The sequence below is a fragment of the Haliaeetus albicilla genome, chromosome 11, assembly GCF_947461875.1.
Source record: "Haliaeetus albicilla chromosome 11, bHalAlb1.1, whole genome shotgun sequence".
In the NCBI taxonomy this organism is placed as follows: Eukaryota; Metazoa; Chordata; class Aves; order Accipitriformes; family Accipitridae; genus Haliaeetus; species Haliaeetus albicilla.
Genome location: NC_091493.1, coordinates 23,350,071 through 23,369,319, shown reverse-complemented (window position 1 = coordinate 23,369,319; position 19,249 = coordinate 23,350,071). Strand labels below are relative to the sequence as shown.

Below are 19,249 nucleotides of genomic sequence, written 5' to 3'. Positions count from 1 at the left end.
AGATGAGATTTCAAACAAGGGTTGAATCTGGGTTGTGTATCCTCTTATGTTTTCATTCAAGATAATCTCTAAATGTAAGGAGTATAATGAAACTATTAAACAAATTTCATTTCTTTATTAATTTCCTGATTAACGAAGAAATTCATTACAACTTTATGCAGAAGTATTTCCTTATTCTTTACTGTAAAGATAACAGTAAAATACCTTAAAGTCCAGATTTGTGGCATTACCTCTGACAGACACTATACAATACCCTAATGCATTGTAGTTTTGCAATAGATGAAGAAAACTGGAAACTTGCATCTTACTTGTGGATAAGTTTATTTAAACATTTGTAAATTATACTAAACAAACAGTATATTATTTATTTCTACGTGCATGCAGTTGTTGTCAAGATATATATATAGCATTATCAAGTCTACAGTACAGTAACTAAGAATTTTAAGCAGCATGATGCTGACAACTTTTCTAGAACCAATGTCTGACCCTTCTTTGATTGCACTGTGAGGTTTCTTTCGTATACATAATCATAAGTAGTGCTTGTTTTTCATTAAGTTAAAATGCAGAGTTTCAAAGTGTGCCCAATAGAAAGGAATTCTTAAAAGGAAGTATCCATTAAAAAACAGAGACAGCAATAGCAGGCAGCCTCCTGAGTGATTTTTATGAAAAATCTAGTTTAAAAGCAAGCAAGTCAGAACTTTACCATGTGTAGATACTACTGAAGTAAAAAAAGTACATGAAACATGAGGGAGTTCATCCTTTGTTTTTTAAAAACACCTGTCATGACCTCTTGAACCTTGGCTAACCTTGGTTAACTTCTTACTTATCTATTTTACAGTTCCAAATACTAGCAGATAAAGAGGATAGAGAGCCTTGCTGAATTTGGTCCACAGCCTGAGGCGAAATCTCATTACTATTTGAAAAGATGAGGTAAAAAACTCTTCTTTAAATTGGTTTCACAATCTTCATTGACAAATAGTTCTGTTGGGGGAGGAAGGAAGAAACAATAGAGGTAAAAAGATGTACACAAAATACTTCAGTGTAGTTTTGTAAAAGACATTAAAGGTATTAAAATGGATCAGAATGTATTCAGGGTATGGTAATTTCAGTTAAAATACAGTAAAAATGAGTAAGATATTTCAGATTAAAGTAGACTGAAATCCAGACTCTAGACCATCTATTAACTATTTTTGTGTGTGTTATTAACACTAAGGCACTCATTTGCTCCATTGTTAGTTAATAGGTTAGTTTTAACATAAATTTTAATTGTTTCTCAATAAAAATCAGTTGAAATTGTTTATGGCTATAAGGATATAATCCCTATCTCTCTGCTAAAACTGAGTTAATAGAATCTCTTTTCAGAGTAAGGAGTGATACACTCCTCTTGATGACTTACATACAAGCTAGCTTCATACCACAGCTGAAGAACAGTAACAATTAAAAATTCTTACCGGCAATGAATAGAGGAGTACTGCTACAAACAAGAGTAAAATCAGCAAGATGATAAGGCCTATAAAGAGCCATTTAAACCTGCGCCACACAATAAATTTCATTGTCTTGCAAGGATTTGTAAACCAAAGGAAGGAAGTATCTGGTCGGCTGCATTTTGAAAGAAACAAATATTACTCATACTATAAAAACAGGGAATACTTAAGCATGAGAGTATAACACATTAAAACACTCTGGTTTGGTGGTTGAAGAAAACACAGATAGTTTTGTAATATAAGATAGCAGTTTCAGTAAATGTGTGCCATTAATACTGAAACCACCTTGCATTTTATCCTAATGCTTGCAGATGGAAACAAGACGGGCTTTTATGAATGAAGTTTTGCAAAGGATAATTGATGTCTAATAGATCCTTCAGTGCATGCGGATTTTGTCAAGAACATCATAGTAGCAGATACTATATATTTCTGAAGCTAGTGAGAGAAAAATATCTTACTTTGGAAGATCTAGTTTGGGGTTCATGTTGGGTTCATCTCTTCCTTTACCAGCTGGCCTTTCCTCAGCTTCTTTTTCATTGACAACTTCCAACGTCATTTCAACTTTACCCTTCAGAAAACATGTGGCATGAGACAAGCATCTTATTGAAACAGCACTAATTGTACTTGCTTGGTACTTACACAGCAGAGTTTGGGATCAGCTCATTTTGTGCATCTGTCTGTTTTCCATTTCCTTGTCAAAATACACTTATTTCTGCACTGTCACAACACAGTATCAGAGAATGACAAATAGGAAAAAAACCCCATAGTACATAAAATGGTTCTGCTAATTCATTTGTAGTTCTAGGTTTAATCTATACATTGTTTTTTTTCTGATTTAGCAAAACAAACCCAGTTCTTCTTTCAGGAGCAAAACAAAACCAATTCTCTTCTTTCAAGAACAACCCAAGGACTGCATCTTTTCCAAATGACTAAGCATCTCATTTTTTATACTGCTGTGGCTGATGGATGTTTCTGAATATTTTTCTTCATTTATTAAATTCCAGTAATAAAGTTTAAAGGGAAAAATATTAGCAAGAAGACACAGACACACTTGAACAGCTTAATATTCTAGCAAATGATAAGTATGCATTTATATTCTTCATAGTACAGGTTAAAATGCTTTAGGTCTTCTGATTGCCCTCATAATCACAAAACTAGTCTGGGTTCTCAGTATATAAATTATATTTGCTGTGTAGAAAAATGCTTTGGATTTGAACTTCTTTGTTTAGTCTTTAATGCATTTAGGATGTCTCGTGTTTCTCCTCAGCAATAACGTGATAAATGCATTCACACAATAACTCTCGTCTGCTCTGGTGAGATAACATGAATCAACCTGGCACCAGAGTCCTTCAAGTTAAACAGAGTTAAAAACAAAATAAACAAATATAAATATTAAACTCATACTTTAAAACAAAAAAATTTTTGATGAAGCAAAATTCCTGAACTTGTGCATGGAATGTTCTATTTATTCCTCCTCTGTCTATCCACTGAAAGCTAAGAGCTAAGTGGGGGACTCTTTACAGTCTTTCTTTATAATGTGAAAAGCAAGATGAGCATGTTTTAAGTACTTTTTAATGAGGTAATAATCATACCGCTAAAATACGGGAGCCATCCTTTTCAACATAACATGGCCACCATCCTTTCATGGATTTCTGTTCAAAGAGAGAGGCGGTCCTGGGAGCCTTCTGAGAACTGTCTGCCTTGTATTCTGGAATCATGTTTATATTGCACTTCTCTGGAACTTTTGCTGGAATGATTGTTTTATGTAAATCGAGTTCCACAAAGCCTAGGAGATGGGTAAAAAAAAACCACTGCATGACACAACCAACCATACAGCATAGTGGTTCAACATCAACCTTTCCTATCTCTAAACATGTTATACAGGAAAAAAAATCAACATACACATTACATTCTTGTTTGTCTAAGGATGTTGTGAGGCAGGGAAGTAGGACACATCAGGCTGTGTTTAAGCCCATCTTGCTGGGGTTGATAAACTGGACTTAGCAAGCTCTACTCCCCTTTTTTTAATGCAAGATCACTTGATTTTTAATAGAGGTTTTTTTCCCCACACACCTAAACAAAAGATAACCAAATACAGCAATGTAATACGAATGTAATTTCTGATAGTTAAGTGCATGATTTAGCTAACTTTAATGATGGTTATAAATAATTTGCTAAAGACTTTGGAGCTGTCTTAATACAGGGCAGAGAATCTTCTGCAGAGCAATATCTCTAGAAAAAGTAGGGATTAATAATGGTGTGAAGTGCAATTAATAATGGTGCTTAACCTAAATTAGAGCCTTGTGTAAATACTCTTACTTAGAATTGAAGTACTCTTGCTTTAAGTAATTTTACTTAAAGAAAGAAGCAAAGTAAGTTTTTTCATGCACATTATCATTTCATGCACTTTGTGATAGGGCTTACCTGAATGAAAAGTATCTTGGTTTACCTGCAAGTAGGCCTTTACTGAGTGAATACTCACTCATTCACTCATGAGCACAAGTAACTCTGTACTGTGTGGGAAAGCAGGAGTGTATTTGCATGCTCAGTGGCTCACTTTGTAAACACAATCCTTATGCGACAATTTAAAATTGTTTATTTTTATATCTTACTTTGAGACAACAATAATTCTTTTCTTAGAAGTCTTACCCAGATAGTCATCCAAGGAGAACTTGTCATTATCCCATATTTGAATGATGAGTTTGGGTGGTATTCTGAATTCTGTCTTGTCAAGACTCCAAAAATGTTCCTAAAATTTTAAAAAGCAAAACCCAAGCACCTTTTTAAAACTACTTATGAAAATTCGAAGCTCTGGTCTGTTAGTACTTGTGAATTCTGGGGTTGGTGGAAGTACTAGGGATCTAATCTTGCCCTTGCTAAGAGGAGATCCTGTAGGTGCCAGTCTGTTGTTCCTGGCTCAAAGGCAAAATTGAATCTGTTCACAATAGCAGTTTGAGAAAAGTATGCAGAATGGAGCCACACTGTCTCCTTCAATATGTAGGTACAAAATGATCAGACTAATTACAATCTGTATTCTAAGTATTGAAATCTTTAGAAATACTTACCTTTTTGGAAACTGCACAGAGTTGCTCTGCTGGGAGATAGTCAAAAGGAAAAACAAATCTCCAATTAAAGTTCCCTTCACCATCCAATGATCGGTAGTGAACATCAGTTTTCTGCTTATTTTCTTCATTACCAGGCATCCATCTGAAAATAGAGAGAGATGTGTCTGGTGTTTGCAGTGGGACTACACTGGTGCTTGTTTGTACTGTAACCATGTCATTAAGTGGTTGCACACAAGCTGTAAGAGTTGCTCACAGAGGGCTGGAGAGTCTTTCACACCCTTTCTCAGTTTGGTTCCAATTTGGCACTGTAAATAGCAACATCTGAACTGAATTTCTGATCTGCTAAGACCAGTACTGTATCAATCAGTGGTGAGTTGCTGGCAGGGCTTTTTTATTTCTTTTTTAGAAGAAATTGGATCAATAGCCTAGTAGTATATTTCTCCGATTTCTATTGAACTTTTTACATTAAGACTAGGAAATGTAAAAAGTAAGAATCCAGGTTACACAGCACCAAAGCTAACTCATTGTCTTTTCAGTTGCTTCCCATCTCAAGAGATGAAGTTCTAGGATCTTTCACTGCACATTAACTGGTCATGCTTTGTCTCATAATACTTCTGTACTTCTCTGAGGTTAGCACTATTTCGGAGGCTGTAGCGTGCATTGACTTGGCTGAACCAAATCATCTTTGGAACCCATGATCTAGGCCTTCCCAGGACATTCTGAACGTCATTCATTTTTAAGAGTTACATGACAAGGTGCTCCTACCCCTTCACGTAAATGTCACTCATTTCTTCCCCTGTGATGCTCTTTTCATCCAGAAGGACATCTTTGGTGTTCCAGACAATCACACGCAAGATATACCTAAGAGAGAAGACGTTTGGGGAAAGAGAATTGAATTGCCTTTGTCAGGGCTGCCAGATAATGCATAGTATATATGGATACTCACTTCTTGGCTTTTCGGGGAGTGATGTTGAAGGGAGGGCCTGGTGGTCCTAGACTTTTGGGGAAAACATCAACCCACATCTGGAGCTTTCCCTGTAGCAGTGGAGAAGATGGATGAGGGTTGTTTGTCGCATTACAGATTTGTCATGGTAATTCCATGGAACTGCTTATTGACATGCTTAGTACTAATTTTAGCCACAGAGCACAGCTCACGTTACCAATGTCAGAACTTCTACAGACTTCAGATAGGAGCAAGCCCAATTCCTATAAGCTTCAAATTAACAATGCCAAGAATTCAGAAGATGGTAGGGATATTAATTCCTACTGAATTCAGTGCAAGTTAGGTGCCTAAATAGTTCTCATTCTGTAAGTCCAAGTTTCTGTACTCTCAGAGGTGGTATTAAGTACAGGGTCATACATGTGGCTGATAGTTTGCATCTGATGGCCTACCCAGTGCAGATGATCAGTCCCCTTAAGTAGACTCTGAAGTAAGGCAACCACTGCAGATTTTATATTGTATTTCAAATGCAAGCCCCTTTATTTTGCAGGTAAGTTTTCTGGTTGCTGCAGAAACTTTCTTTAAAAAACAACCTTAACAGAGAGGTCCAATATAAGACTTTGTGTTTAAACTAGCACCTCTGGATCTTGTAGAGAAATGACAAGTTTGGTCTCATTTGTTGAATTTAGACAGGAACCTGTTGAGCCAGGCTGCCTCCTTTATTGTTGGTGAGGTATTAAAAACATATTCCAGTTTATTTCAGTAACAAAGTAATAAATAAATCTTTCCTGATTTCCACTCTGTCAGTGTTTAAGGTGTCATTTGGGGGCCTTAATGGCAAAACGTAACTGCATTTTGTTACGTTTCTAGACTAACCTGCTTTAGTTTCTCAGCCAAGTAATATTAATTTGCAGCCCTCTTGCCCCTGAGTGATACCACTCTGTCGACATAAATGCAGGAATGCTCCATTTCTGCATTCAAGAAACCAGAAGTAAACTGGTTCATAGTACCTGGGAGATGTTGGGCTGGAAGGTGCTGTATAAGGTCCTTGTCTCCACATGTTCGGGTACCAAACCCTGGGTTCTGAGGATATGAAGGGCTAGCCGTTCTTCACCTGGACCAAGATGCTGATGCAAAATTTTGTTAGCTTCTGAAATAAAAGAAATGGAAAAAGTACAGGGGCTCATGAACTAGAATTTGCATTTGAACTTTAAAAAAAATTTAAAACCAGATATTTAAAATTTATCAGAAAACTGTGCGCAACATTAAAAAAAATCAAAGATTTTTTCCTAATTTTCCATAAATAACTGAGAAGTTTTACACTTGTATCAGTATGAATTTAAGACAGAAATATAAAATAAATTAACAAGCTCACCAGCTTCCTCCAAAGTATAGTCTCGTCCCCCGTAGTTAATCTTTCTGCCATTCTCAGAGAGGACAGGAGGAGCATAGCCTTTAAACCTGGCTACATTTTGCAATAACTGAGTTGGTTTTAGTTGATCACGCCAGGTATTCACACCTGAACTTTTAGGAAAGCAACAGAAACACATCCTAAAATTATTCAGCATTCAGGGCATTTACATGTCATGTAACATATATTTATTAAACTAATTCAGAAAGGGCAGCGCTGTAACTGCCTAGATTGAGGGCACTTCAGTTTGATACAGTGACATAATTTTGTAGCAGCTGAATTACCTTCCAAGACAGAGTACTTTTTTCTTTACATATCAAAATAATTTACGCTAACAGATGTTTTCATATTTATTTCCACGAGTAGGTCAGAAAATTCTATTAAGTGTGTGTTCTCTGAATAGAAATCACACACATTACCGTATAAAGAGAATATTAAAATGTCTGACATCATGGTTTTCAGTCAAGGCTCTTCCGAGGACTTTGCAGCTTAACTTGGAATTCAGATGATAGAGTGAGCACAACAAACACCCATGAGAAGCCATAGCATTGTTGTTTAACCATATAATTAAGATGCAGGAAGCCCAGATTTTTTAGAGACTGGGTACTAGATCTTACAAATAAAATTTTTCAATAGACAAAATGACTTACATGCAATACTGCTGTGGGATGCCGCAGTGAGATCCATAACGAGAAAGGAATCTGTTCTCGAGATCAATTACAGTTTCACCCACTTTTTCATCACGAGTCAATGCGTCATAGTCATAGACTGAAATTTTCAGATCCTTTTCTTGAGGCAAGAAGCAGCTGAGTTCATACATTCTAAACATAAAAACGTCCAGTTAACGCTATTGCTCTTTTGAGCGATACATTTTATTTTTGAACTTAAAAAAACCACTTTTTACTTTATTTTTGATCAATAACCTTTACAAGATACTAAAGGGATGCTTTCAATGCTGATAAATCTAGCAGTAGTTACCACTCGTGCTCCAATTTCTATTTGTGCTTACTAATAATTCCGTTTGTACTCCTATGGATAGTATATCCTTCCTTTCTGCGCAATGTATGACTTAGATGTGTTCTGTGCAGCAGCTTGAATTGGGACTGAGAAAGAAATTAGTGTGGCTCTGCGAGCCACTCTGTAAAAAGGATGGTTGTTCAGTCCATAGTTTCTGTATGATTAGAAATTTTTAATTTTTTTTACCACAATACAAACACAGTCGGAGCCTTAAAAGATATGGTCCAAATGTTTAGCTTCTGTGACTAGAAGGGATTATTCTGTCATCTAGTTGTCCTACACAAAACAGACTGTAGTGTTTTCTCAAATTAATTTTCTGAATTTTCTTTCCAGATAAGCAGCCTCATGGTTTCTACTGCTGCTGAATCCATTACCCTTGAGGTAAAATATTCCATGGTTAATTATCCTCTGCATCTTTTTATTTTATTTTGTTTTATTTCTAGTCTAACTTTTAAACTTTGACTTCCAGAATCATTCTGGAAAAACTTGGTATTTTGAAGGTACTTTTACCTGTAATCAAGTCTCTTTGCTGTCTATTTCTTTGCATAATCTGAACAATTGAAATCCTGTAGCACATCACTTCAAAGAATGCTTTCCAAACTCTTTATGATCCTTCTAGTCCTCCTCTCCTAACTTTCTAATTTATCAAAATCCTTTTCTAACACTGGACACCAAACCAGACCCAGAATTTCATTAGTAATTATAAAGATGATGCAACCTCTCCATTCCTAATTAGTATTTTTCTATTCATATATTTCAAAGATATCATTAGCCTTTGAAGGAAAGACCAGTGTACTGGGAATATATGTTAAGCTGATTACTCATCGTGTCATCCAAGTAGTTTACAGAGTTAAAACTTTTTCCATATTCTATAAGCATATTGTTATTCTTGTATGCATAAGACAGGGTGGTTTTAAGATACATGCATTGTTTGACTTCCTTGTACAATTTACCCATGTGATACAGAAAATCTATAGACTAGCTGAACACCTGTGTTGCCCAGTGATTTCAAAGGGAAATGCCTTATGTATGCAACTTTACTCACAGTTAACTGTCAGTATATAACTATGAATAGAGCGCTGAATATTTCAAATAATGGTTTATCTTAAAAAATAGGAAAACATTCTAAAATATAATAAATAGAAAATACAAAAAAGTTTGTTACCTGCCAAAAATTGGGTTGAGAGTATTAGGCACATAATTATCTCTGTCTTCAATTACTTTTTTACTTAAGGATATTTTTATATAAGGATCACACTATTTAAAATAAGAAAAAAATATTGTTAAGAAATAGTTATCAGGACTAACTTTATGTAAAATATACTACAGCAGAGTTAGCTCACAGGTATTCCAAAAGCAAAAAGTCTCACCAGCCCATTATTATCCTGGGGTTGAAGCTGCAAAGCTCGAACAATATAAATTCGCACAATACACTCCTGAGGCCCACTGTCTGGTAGCTCACGGAACTGGCGAGGAGGAGCTGGAATAGTAGGATCATCAGGTAATGCATAGATTTTAAAGGATCCCTAAAAAATAATATAAAGACTCAGTCAAGATAAATGTAGAAAAGTCACTCTGCTAGTTTTTTCTTATTTATCCTACACATACACACTGTTTTATATAGGAATAGAAAAATTATAGCCTGATCCACAGTCACTTAGAAGTCTTTTGTTTTACTTTAGTGGGTTTTGGATAAGACTTACTACAAAGGCAAGGTTATATCCTTAGCTGATTTAAATCAATACAGCTCTTTTGATTTCAACATAATTACTCAGTTTGCTCCAGCTGAGAATATGTAACACATACTTCATATTTGTTTCCCTCTCCAAAAGCATAATTTAATGTTTGGGTTTGGTTTGTTTTTTTTTTTTTAATGTTAACATTATTTTAATTTTTAAAAGTCATAGAGTCACGGAAATAGTACAAAATACCTTTTCCAAATTCATTCTAAAAATGTACTTCACTCAAAACATCTGCAGGTGAAAGTTAAGCCCTATTCAAGAGGTTATCAGGGAAGGTTCTGTTCCACAGGTACCAGGGAAGATCCCATTATCAGGGATGATATTTCTTTTAAATTAACATGCATCACATTTAGTGCGAGCAATGTGTAGCTGTACCTTCCTTGAAAAAGAATGGCCTGTACCTAAGTAGTTACGACCATCTGTTGCCCCTATTAATGCATGCATCCATATTTAAGCTGAAAAGTTTGCATGTAGACTTACTTAAATGATAGCCACTTACATACAAAAGACTGCATCTACCATTTGGTTGTTGCCCATTATTTGAAATTTACCTTGAATTCCCCAACCACTGATGGATCATCACTGTCCTCAGATTTGCCTCTGTATAGTTTAAATGTATCACAGAAGTCTGTTAAGCTATTAAATTCAGGTACTTTTTCCAATTCACAGTCGTACACCTTAAAACAAGGAAATAACAATGGAAAATGAAAAAAAAGTGCTGTTTAGAAATTATCATAACATATCAGCTCCACCGTTGTGGTACTGCAAAGAGTACTGTATGTTTGATGAAATATCTTAAGGAATCAAAGCATTTGGAACTATTTTTATTTTTACATTGAAGTGGAAGCAAATGCAATGTTTGGAGAACATGCTATCAAGCTTCATTTAAGCCTTGTTAAAAACAGCATAAATAGCATTTCACAAGCTTATCTTTACTTTCTTTGTTATGTGTATTAGATGAGAAATGAAAGTGGTCTGGCTTCAACTTCTAACCAACAGACAGTAAAAGTACTGATCCTCTGTGTTCATACTTTCTCAATGTGTATGTTTATTTAGGATCTGCCTGGTACCCAGAGAAGTCAAGGGTAAAATTCCATTTGACTGAAGATTAGATTAAACTTTTAATACATCTCTTAATAAATGTAGTTAAGTAGAAAACAAGCAAAGATACCTTCTTAAAACCTTCATTTCACCACATGAATTCGTAATAGCCCTTTACAGGCAATCATGCACAGTTAAATTTTGAAGAGCATTTAAAAAAATAAAGGGCACAGCTCTGACCAGGTTTTGGGCCTATAAACGTTAAGCTATGTTAATTTATTTTATCCTGAGCAATACCTTTAAAGTGTCATATCCTTTTTTAATATACTGTCCACATTTTTCATGTTCTCCTACTGAAGCGTAAAATTTACTCCACCAATCAACAATTTCTTCCTCCTTAAGGAAAAGCAAATAAAAAAGTCTTTTATTGGGAGATAATGCCTCTTTTGTATCATGCTATACAGCAGAAACAATGAACAATTAAGCATACTAAAAGATAGTATACTCTAAAACTTATTATCAATTTAATAATACTAAATGTTTATCTGAAGGAGAATTAGAATGTAAATATTAAGGCTAAAAAGACAGAATTTCTCTTACCCAGGTTTAGGTATCTAGTCTATAATCCAGCTGCATTGATAGTCAACAGCCAGCCATCTCTAAGCAAGCAATTAATTACTGGTATCTAGATACCTATCTCAAAGGACTGACTTCTGGAGGTGTGTATATTTCTCTCCTCCATCTTCTGGCAGTGCAGCACAGCCTAGCTGCCTAAGTTCTAGATTATTTAAGTCAGAGGAACTGAACGTACACTTAGCTGGTGCAGTCATTATTCCAGCTGTTAAGGAAAAACACCATCATACATGGTATTTTCATTACAGGAATTGCATGACTGTAAAAACTGCAGCGAGCATGTTGAAGACTTCTTCCTGAGGGATAAATAGTTTGCTTTCACCATTCCCATTTATTTCAAAACTGCTGCCATATAATAACACTGGGACAGACCCATAACTGCTCTAACCATACATCATTCCATTAAAACCAGGGGATATTGTCTGTCTCATGACAGAATCTTGCAGTTGGGAGTTCTACCTTAATGTTTACCAAATGCAGTTGAAAAGAAACAGCAGTGAGTCTTGCCCTCTTAAAAATAATACTTCAGTGAGCCTCATGAAACTCTAGATGCTAGCAATCTATACATTCCACTAAGACAGTATTTCTGTGGGGTTTTTAATACTTTTATTTATTTAAGTCTGATAATCACTTTGTTCAACAAAGTGCTATTTTCTGTATGTATCCATAGGGATTGCATAATATAATTATTTGCCCCTGAAAACATACTTCAGTCAGTAATGAATAGTAGTCATTCAGTGTGAATGAAAAGAATGAATAGTATTCATTCACTGTGTAAATTTGGAAAAATCTTTAAGATTGTTTGGATTTAAAGAGAGTCTTAAAATATTGTACAGATCATTAAATGTCAGGCTGGGGTTTTTTTTGTTCTGGTTTGGGTTTTTTGCTTTGTTTTGTTTGTTTTTTTTTTTTTAATATCTTGGGCTTATTGTTTCAGTCTTGCATATTTTTCCTAAATTTACCATTTTACAAGTTGATTGTAGGTTTTATGTCAAACATTTTCAGAGATTACTGTTCTCATCCACATGCTTAAAATGCTAATTTAGGAGGCATTATTGATATACTGATTTTCAATTGGAGAGCTCATTTACAAGAAAGCAATGTGTAGATTTTAAAAAGTAGTATACATTACCTTTTCTGTAAGCTGCTCATGAGGATCAATTCATAAAAAAAGAGCAAAATAAAAATAATAAGGGTATGATTTGTAGAATTTTATACAGTTAAATAGGCTTTAAAAGTTTTGTGTTTTGTATATAGTATGTATGTAAAGTAAGTTACTAACACCAATAATTTATAAAAACTTTTCAAGAATATTCAGATACCATGTGTGTAACTTTTTTTTTTTCTGCTGATATCAGTATGTCCTAGATATTAAACTGGAGCATACCTATAAAAGTTTTAAAAAGCAAGCTTTCAGGCCTGTAAGACATTATCACCCTGTGCTTTGTTCTTCACATAACAAAGCAAAACTGAGAGAAACTTGGGTTTTCTTATTGCAGTGTTACACTCTGGATTCTATTTATTGATTTCCACAGTAGCATCATTCCCTGCTTTCATCTGTGGTTGCAGAGAGCACTGGATCTGATTCATTTCAGATGAAAGAGGTTTTTAAGAGCACTTACAAAACTGAATCTATTCCAGAGATTCTTTTCCAAACAAATTTCACATACGTAAAATTCAAGTGATTTTTTGCCCTTTTCAAATATTTACTCCTTTATAAAACAATTTGCTAATGCTCAACAGCCTTTTCCCTTTTCCTTCTACGATCATTTTTCAATTGTTTACCGGCTGTGGATTTTCAGGAGTCTGGAAAAAATGTGAAGAATTATAAAGTTCAGTAGCAACCAGTATATGTGTCTATAGATTTATCTGTATAAGTGTAATAACAATCTGCACAATCCAAAATGCTTCACCTGTTAAATCACAAATACGTTAATTATGACCCAATAGTCCATTAGAGATAGTCCACCATGCATCCCATTTGGAAGCCATGATTAGCACGTGTGATTTTTGCTAGTGTTTATAGATCATATCTTGTGTTCTAATTTAAAGGCATATTCCATAAATTTTTGTGCAAAGCAGAAGAAATATGCAGAACATTTTATGAATACAAGCCAAATGCATCAATAGGTCAGGACATCACTCTGGTATATCATACTCATTTACTCCCATTTCTATGCTGTAAGTAATTATTTTGCTGGGATGTTCAGGTCTACTGTATTTAAGTAGTCTTGTCTAACTTCAAATCAGAAATACAGCATAATTTTTTCAGATTTGCATGGGACTGTCAGATTTTCTAAAGGCAATTGGAGTGATTTATTCTCAGAAACTGTATCATTAGTGATTTGCAAAACTTACAGGCAGAATTCATGCGGTAATTTTGAATACTTTGCCATACTTAAATTTGACTGTTTAAACACTGGTTTGTAATGTTGACAACATGAAGGGTAGCTTGCATAATTATGCAATAATAATTTAAACTCCCAATTTAAAGCTTTTTCACAAAGTATACTGTGTAGAACTCTGAACCTTTCATCAAAGCATAATGTTGGAAGAGTTTAAATTAGGGTTTGTGAGTTTGTGGTTTTTTTCCCCTTGATATACCTTCAAATGTCTCTTCAAATAATGCACTTGGTAGCTTTGGGAGGAAGAGGTTAAGGAAAAAAAAAAAAATCAAAACCTTAAGACCTTCTTTAAAATTCCCAAACCAAATAATATGTCTTCAATATTTGGATATTATTGTTGCTAAAACTGGTAAGCAGGATGTTGCTCACAGAATGCCATATGATAAATTTGAGATTTTGGAGTGAAATATTCACATGGTAAACATCATGTAACAGTTACGGTCCTTTCTTAACGTACCCAGTGACTTCACTGTAGATTGTTATACATGAAGTTTTCAAGACACTAACACTGAACTATTAGCTTTTTTAACTTCTTGAAATCATGGAGAAAAACCCAAGAGATACAATGGATCCCTAGAGTTAAGAGTTAGAATTTTATTTACTGTAGATTTATTTTATTCTCCAGAAAGTAGACTTTTAAACAAAGTTTAAATATTAATAGTGTGGTTAAATAATTCCTGTTGATTTTGGTGCTTTTAATACATAGATTCCAAATAAGCTGGCACACAAAGAAAGTTTTTGATAGTTCATACATATTGTGCACACACAGTGAGACTTTGAAGAAGGATACCTTAATATTTGTAACTAATCATACTAGACTCATGAGCATCATCTCCTCCAAAATCTCTGTATGGAATAATTGCCAAGAGAAGTACAGCCTCATGACCACATCACATTAACATTTTTCCCCATCCAACCCCATTCTGGTCATCTCCATGCATTAGCTTGGTACATACATACATGCACTGTTGTTGGAGAAGCCATTTTGCTGAGTGCTGTTGACATACTGCTTAAACACTGGAAATTGGAATGTAATTGATGAAATTTTGGCATTTTGCGTCCTCAGGGTTTTGTCTGCATATCACTTACATTTTCCACAGTGGTACTTATTTCAATTTGAATTGTTTTGCATATTCTTTCCTGTCTCCTATAGATGCTATCACTGTACCTAGTGTTATATTTGGCTCGGGTGATGTCAAACTCTAAAAGATATTGTGTTTCACCTTATGTAACATTTAAAATTTTCCCTCTTATAGTTGAAATCAACTACACAAATTCAATCAATTTTGCCAGTGAGTTCAAAGTGCTAAGATTTATTTTTTTAATGTCTTTTCTTAAAATTTTTAAAGGAAATAAAAATTCTCTGTACCAGCTATAAAGCATTTATATTAGAATGGAAGGCCTAATTCAGATAAAAGTTAGAGACTGTTCTAAATTAAAGACAATTTAGATGTATGATAAAAGTAAATACAAGAACATTGCCTATGAGATACTTAAATTAGAGTCTGACTATCATAACATTAAGATGCAGAAGAAAAAGTGAAAGAGGAACAATGCAATCAAAAACATACTCAAATAGCAGTGAGAGTTTGAAAGTTTAAATTCAGTAGTATTTACTTTGGGACCTCTGTAACAAAATAAAAAATTCTGCATTTTTGAAAAATCAAAGTTTTGGGTTAAGAGCCTGCAAAATTACTATATTAAAGGGCATAACTTTTGTGCTTCCTTTAAAATAACAGGTCATCAGCAATTTATGAAAACACCTTCTAGGTAAGGGGAACATTTTACAGTCCTAAAATAATTGCAAATTTTTCCTTGAAAATGTACTGTCTGGAATTTGTCTTCATTCATGTTTCAACTCAAGAGTAAAATTCTGCAAGCTGAATTTTTTTTTACCTGGAAAGTAAAATTGTATTGTGGTAGTCCTGAAAGAATCAGAGCAGTAGAGAGATTCACAAAGCACAACAGAAAAGGAGAGAAAAGAAGTGTTAGTGCAGAAAAAATTGTTTCAGTGTTATCAGTTTTGGTTGACTTCATGGTAAGAGAGGCAAAGCCACAACTGTGATAAAACGAATGGCTGAAGGTCTGTGTTACCATGCCTTTGATTCTGTACCCACCAAAGCATGCACCTACTTCTAGCTCCTTTATTTAGAACCACTCAGTTTCTGCAAGATCAGGCTGCTGTAACCATCACCAGTGGACAACTGGGTAATGTTCTATCATATGCTTTCAGTAGCTATTGAACATGTGAATTCATTCTTAAGCTACTGGGTGAACTTTACCATGCACAAAAAGCCATAGTTTGATGTTTACTATAGGCAAACAGAGGTTAAAACAATTAAGGTTAATTAACAATTAACAATTTAATTAAACAATTAAACTTTATTCCATCTGGCTTTCCAGAAGGTTGCATATGTTTCTGACAATTTTGCTGTCTTGATAGTTTCTCAGAAATCACAGATCTGAAGAAGAAAGTCAAGCATCAAATTTCAAAGATTACCTGAGCTGCTAGCAGTGGCTGTGTGTCTTCTATTTCAATTACCGTATCCTGGCGAGGTGCAGCAGATAGTAGACTAACTGTAAGCCAAAGATTTTATTAAGGCACTATGGTGTAGGAGAAATATCTTACTGAACATTTTAATCAGATTTGAAATCCAGACAGTTACGGAAGATGTAAAATAGTTCATTGGCTGTATGTTTGATCATTTAAAGAAAGCAATTAGTTGCCATTTTTTCTAAAAATACACAACATATTTTCGTGCAGGATACACCAACATTACCGAAATATATAGAATTAAAAAAAAGAGTAAAACTTGGAAAAAATATAGAGGAAAATGTCAGCATTGTATTCAGAGCATTCTTGCTGGAATACTGGATCATTACTTTAGTACTTAGTGCAGGGGTAATCTGCAGGTAGTTAAATTCCAAGCTGATACTAAAAAGGAACTTCAGGGAACCAGCTTACTAAGTCTGAGAGTGGACTTGCCTTTGCAGTGATTAATACTGTGATTAGATTTTTCTTTCAGATCATGTTATCTCCAAATACGTCCACAACACAAGATGACTATTCATCAGTACAGTATGTAAACACTGAAGATAGGTTATTCTAGCATCTCCTAAGAAAGTAGAACTTTTCACTTTCCAGCTGTCTACCTTTCAGTTGTGGTGCAATGTCTTCTTTAGTAGTGTAGGGGTCACAGCGAAAGCTTTCCAGTAAATCAATAGTACACTGTCCCACGATGGGCTTCCGTCCAAATGGTCTGTGGTCTATTACTTTAATAACAAGAGATGGACTGTATAACTCCTCTTTTGGCAAAAGCTAAAAATGAAAGGTTAGAGTTTATTTATAATGCAAACAGAAGGAAAATGAAGACTAAAGATTCCCCCCCCCCCGCTAAATTACAGCTGTTACTTAATTTATTTAATATTGAACTACTATGTTCTACGGCTGTATGGTGAATGAAAATTTCAAACCTTTTATTATGATTCAATACAAGTCAGTAAGAATAATTTTAATTGCCTCGAATCTTGAATTTTCTTGACTCTTGCACAGCTCCCATCCTGGCAGTAGGAAAGTAGTCACACATCTACATGTAAACTGATGCCTTTTCAAATAAATATATATATATGTATATATATACTGCACTGGATTGTGCATATAAAATTGTATAATTTATCAATGACTGTACAGACATGTTTACATGATCTTTATTAGAATCTTTATAATTATAGAATCTTTATTAGAATTTTCAGGCTCAGTAAATTCCTTATGTTAAGTCAAAAAAGGATGTGCAAGTTTTTCTGTTCATTCTTGCATAACAAATCCTTGACCTTTAAAAGTATGAGATACCAGCGATCTATAGCAAAATCAGTTATATAGTTTTTTGCAACGTACAACTTTCATGAAGAGGACAGAAGATGGAAAATTTGGTGTCTTTTTGAGGTTTCTGATCACCACGGATTCCACCATTTCACCCCCACATTCCACAATGAGACTTGGAGACATAACAGGTGCCAGCTGGTAGTTTTTCATGTTCCGCAACCCCCAAGCCAGAATCTGTGAAATAAAATCCAATATAAGAACAAGTGGGAGAGATATCAATATGGTTAATATGATACTCAAGAAGTAGGAAAGGAGAAATTAAGTCTTTTCAATAATAAAATGTGACTGGCAAAATATTTCAAGGTGGTTGTTCTAGGAAAGTTAATGGAAAAAATGAAACTCAAAACGACTTAAAAAATCCCCCATATTTCTCACTATGAAATATTTTTTCTTGAAGCAAATACACAAACATACTATTTAGAGGATGAGATGACTGTACTTGTATTCAGTTAGCTTAAGAATAAGCCATACCTCAACAGCAGTGAGTTGAACTACTGGTCTGATCCCTTGAGGTACCATGTAAAGCTTTGGTGCTCTTTGTGATGGAAGAATTGGAAGGTTGGCACCACCCTATTAAGACACAAACATGAGTGTTAGTTTCTCTCATCTTCCTTAAATGAAATACCTTGCAAGTATTAAGACAATTCTTCACATTATGACTCACTGTTAAAAGGATATATAATAAATTGTATTACATATACACACAAAAATTATATAGAAAAAATATATACCTTGTCCCTCAGAATAAGTTCTGCAGCAAAAAGAATGTCTCCACTAGCTTTGCCATTATTTGTTACAGGATACCAGAGCAGTTTTGGTGTGATGTCCTCTTCTGGGATTAACTTGACCATAGGGGAACAAACACTTCTTCCAAGGAATTCATCTTTACCCTGCAACCGAAAATAGCAATCATAGCCATTAATGTTATTCTCAATTAATATAAATAAATAATAAAACAATCAGGGTAAAAAGCATTCACCTACCACTTGGTCACTGTCAAAAAGTTCAATAACAACATTAGGTGGGTTTTCGGCTACTGTTTGTGGGTCCCCATAGATCTCAATTTCATTAAATATGAGAGTTTGGTCCCATGTAGGATTTAGAGTTGAATGAATGACCTCAGTTGTTTTGCTTTGATGGAGGAAAGAAACATGAGCATACGGATCTGAAATACCATACAAAGATTAAAAGCATAGAGTTACAGAGAAACAACCCCATCAAGCCATAAGGCACACAAGCACAATGTTTATCAAATGTTATTTTTCTTCTCTCATTACCAGTTCTATAAGCCATTCTATGTAAAACAAAAGCCCACACATACACATATAAGGCAAATTCCATTTAATTACTAAATAGCTTCCTTTATACAAGTCTTGATTAACAGAGTAATAAATGAAAATGATAAAACATCTTGCAAATCAGAAAGAGAACCTGAAAACTAAAATGAAACACTGGCTATGCTAATCTCCTCTTAAATATTGTCCTTAGAAACTTTTTTTGTTGTCTCCATTGATATACAACTGTACAGCCTCATAAATAATATAAAGAAATAATTCTAGTTCTGGCTAGTTGCTGAACAACAAATTCTCCCAGGCTGTATTGCTCAGACCAAGCTTTGGTTTCAAACA

At 34.5% G+C, this 19,249-nt stretch overlaps 1 protein-coding gene across 1 annotated transcript in view; it reads right to left on the bottom strand.

The window, feature by feature from the left end:
* Positions 1-304: 304 nt before the first annotated feature.
* MYOF (myoferlin) overlaps positions 305-19,249 on the bottom strand; it is a 72,658-nt gene continuing 53,713 nt past the window's right edge. Inside the window, exons 33-54 of the mRNA XM_069796642.1 lie at positions 18,605-18,786; positions 18,353-18,511; positions 18,093-18,191; positions 17,634-17,795; positions 16,892-17,057; positions 16,239-16,315; positions 12,466-12,477; positions 10,998-11,096; positions 10,211-10,336; positions 9,288-9,443; positions 9,083-9,174; positions 7,551-7,721; positions 6,865-7,013; positions 6,500-6,639; positions 5,496-5,584; positions 5,315-5,410; positions 4,550-4,691; positions 4,134-4,233; positions 3,077-3,270; positions 1,943-2,052; positions 1,452-1,599; positions 305-981 (exon numbers count right to left, since the gene is read on the bottom strand). Coding sequence (XP_069652743.1) covers positions 946-981; positions 1,452-1,599; positions 1,943-2,052; positions 3,077-3,270; positions 4,134-4,233; positions 4,550-4,691; positions 5,315-5,410; positions 5,496-5,584; positions 6,500-6,639; positions 6,865-7,013; positions 7,551-7,721; positions 9,083-9,174; positions 9,288-9,443; positions 10,211-10,336; positions 10,998-11,096; positions 12,466-12,477; positions 16,239-16,315; positions 16,892-17,057; positions 17,634-17,795; positions 18,093-18,191; positions 18,353-18,511; positions 18,605-18,786 — 2,705 coding nt within the window. The 3' untranslated portion in view covers positions 305-945. The remainder of the gene's footprint in view (positions 982-1,451; positions 1,600-1,942; positions 2,053-3,076; positions 3,271-4,133; positions 4,234-4,549; positions 4,692-5,314; positions 5,411-5,495; positions 5,585-6,499; positions 6,640-6,864; positions 7,014-7,550; positions 7,722-9,082; positions 9,175-9,287; positions 9,444-10,210; positions 10,337-10,997; positions 11,097-12,465; positions 12,478-16,238; positions 16,316-16,891; positions 17,058-17,633; positions 17,796-18,092; positions 18,192-18,352; positions 18,512-18,604; positions 18,787-19,249) is intronic.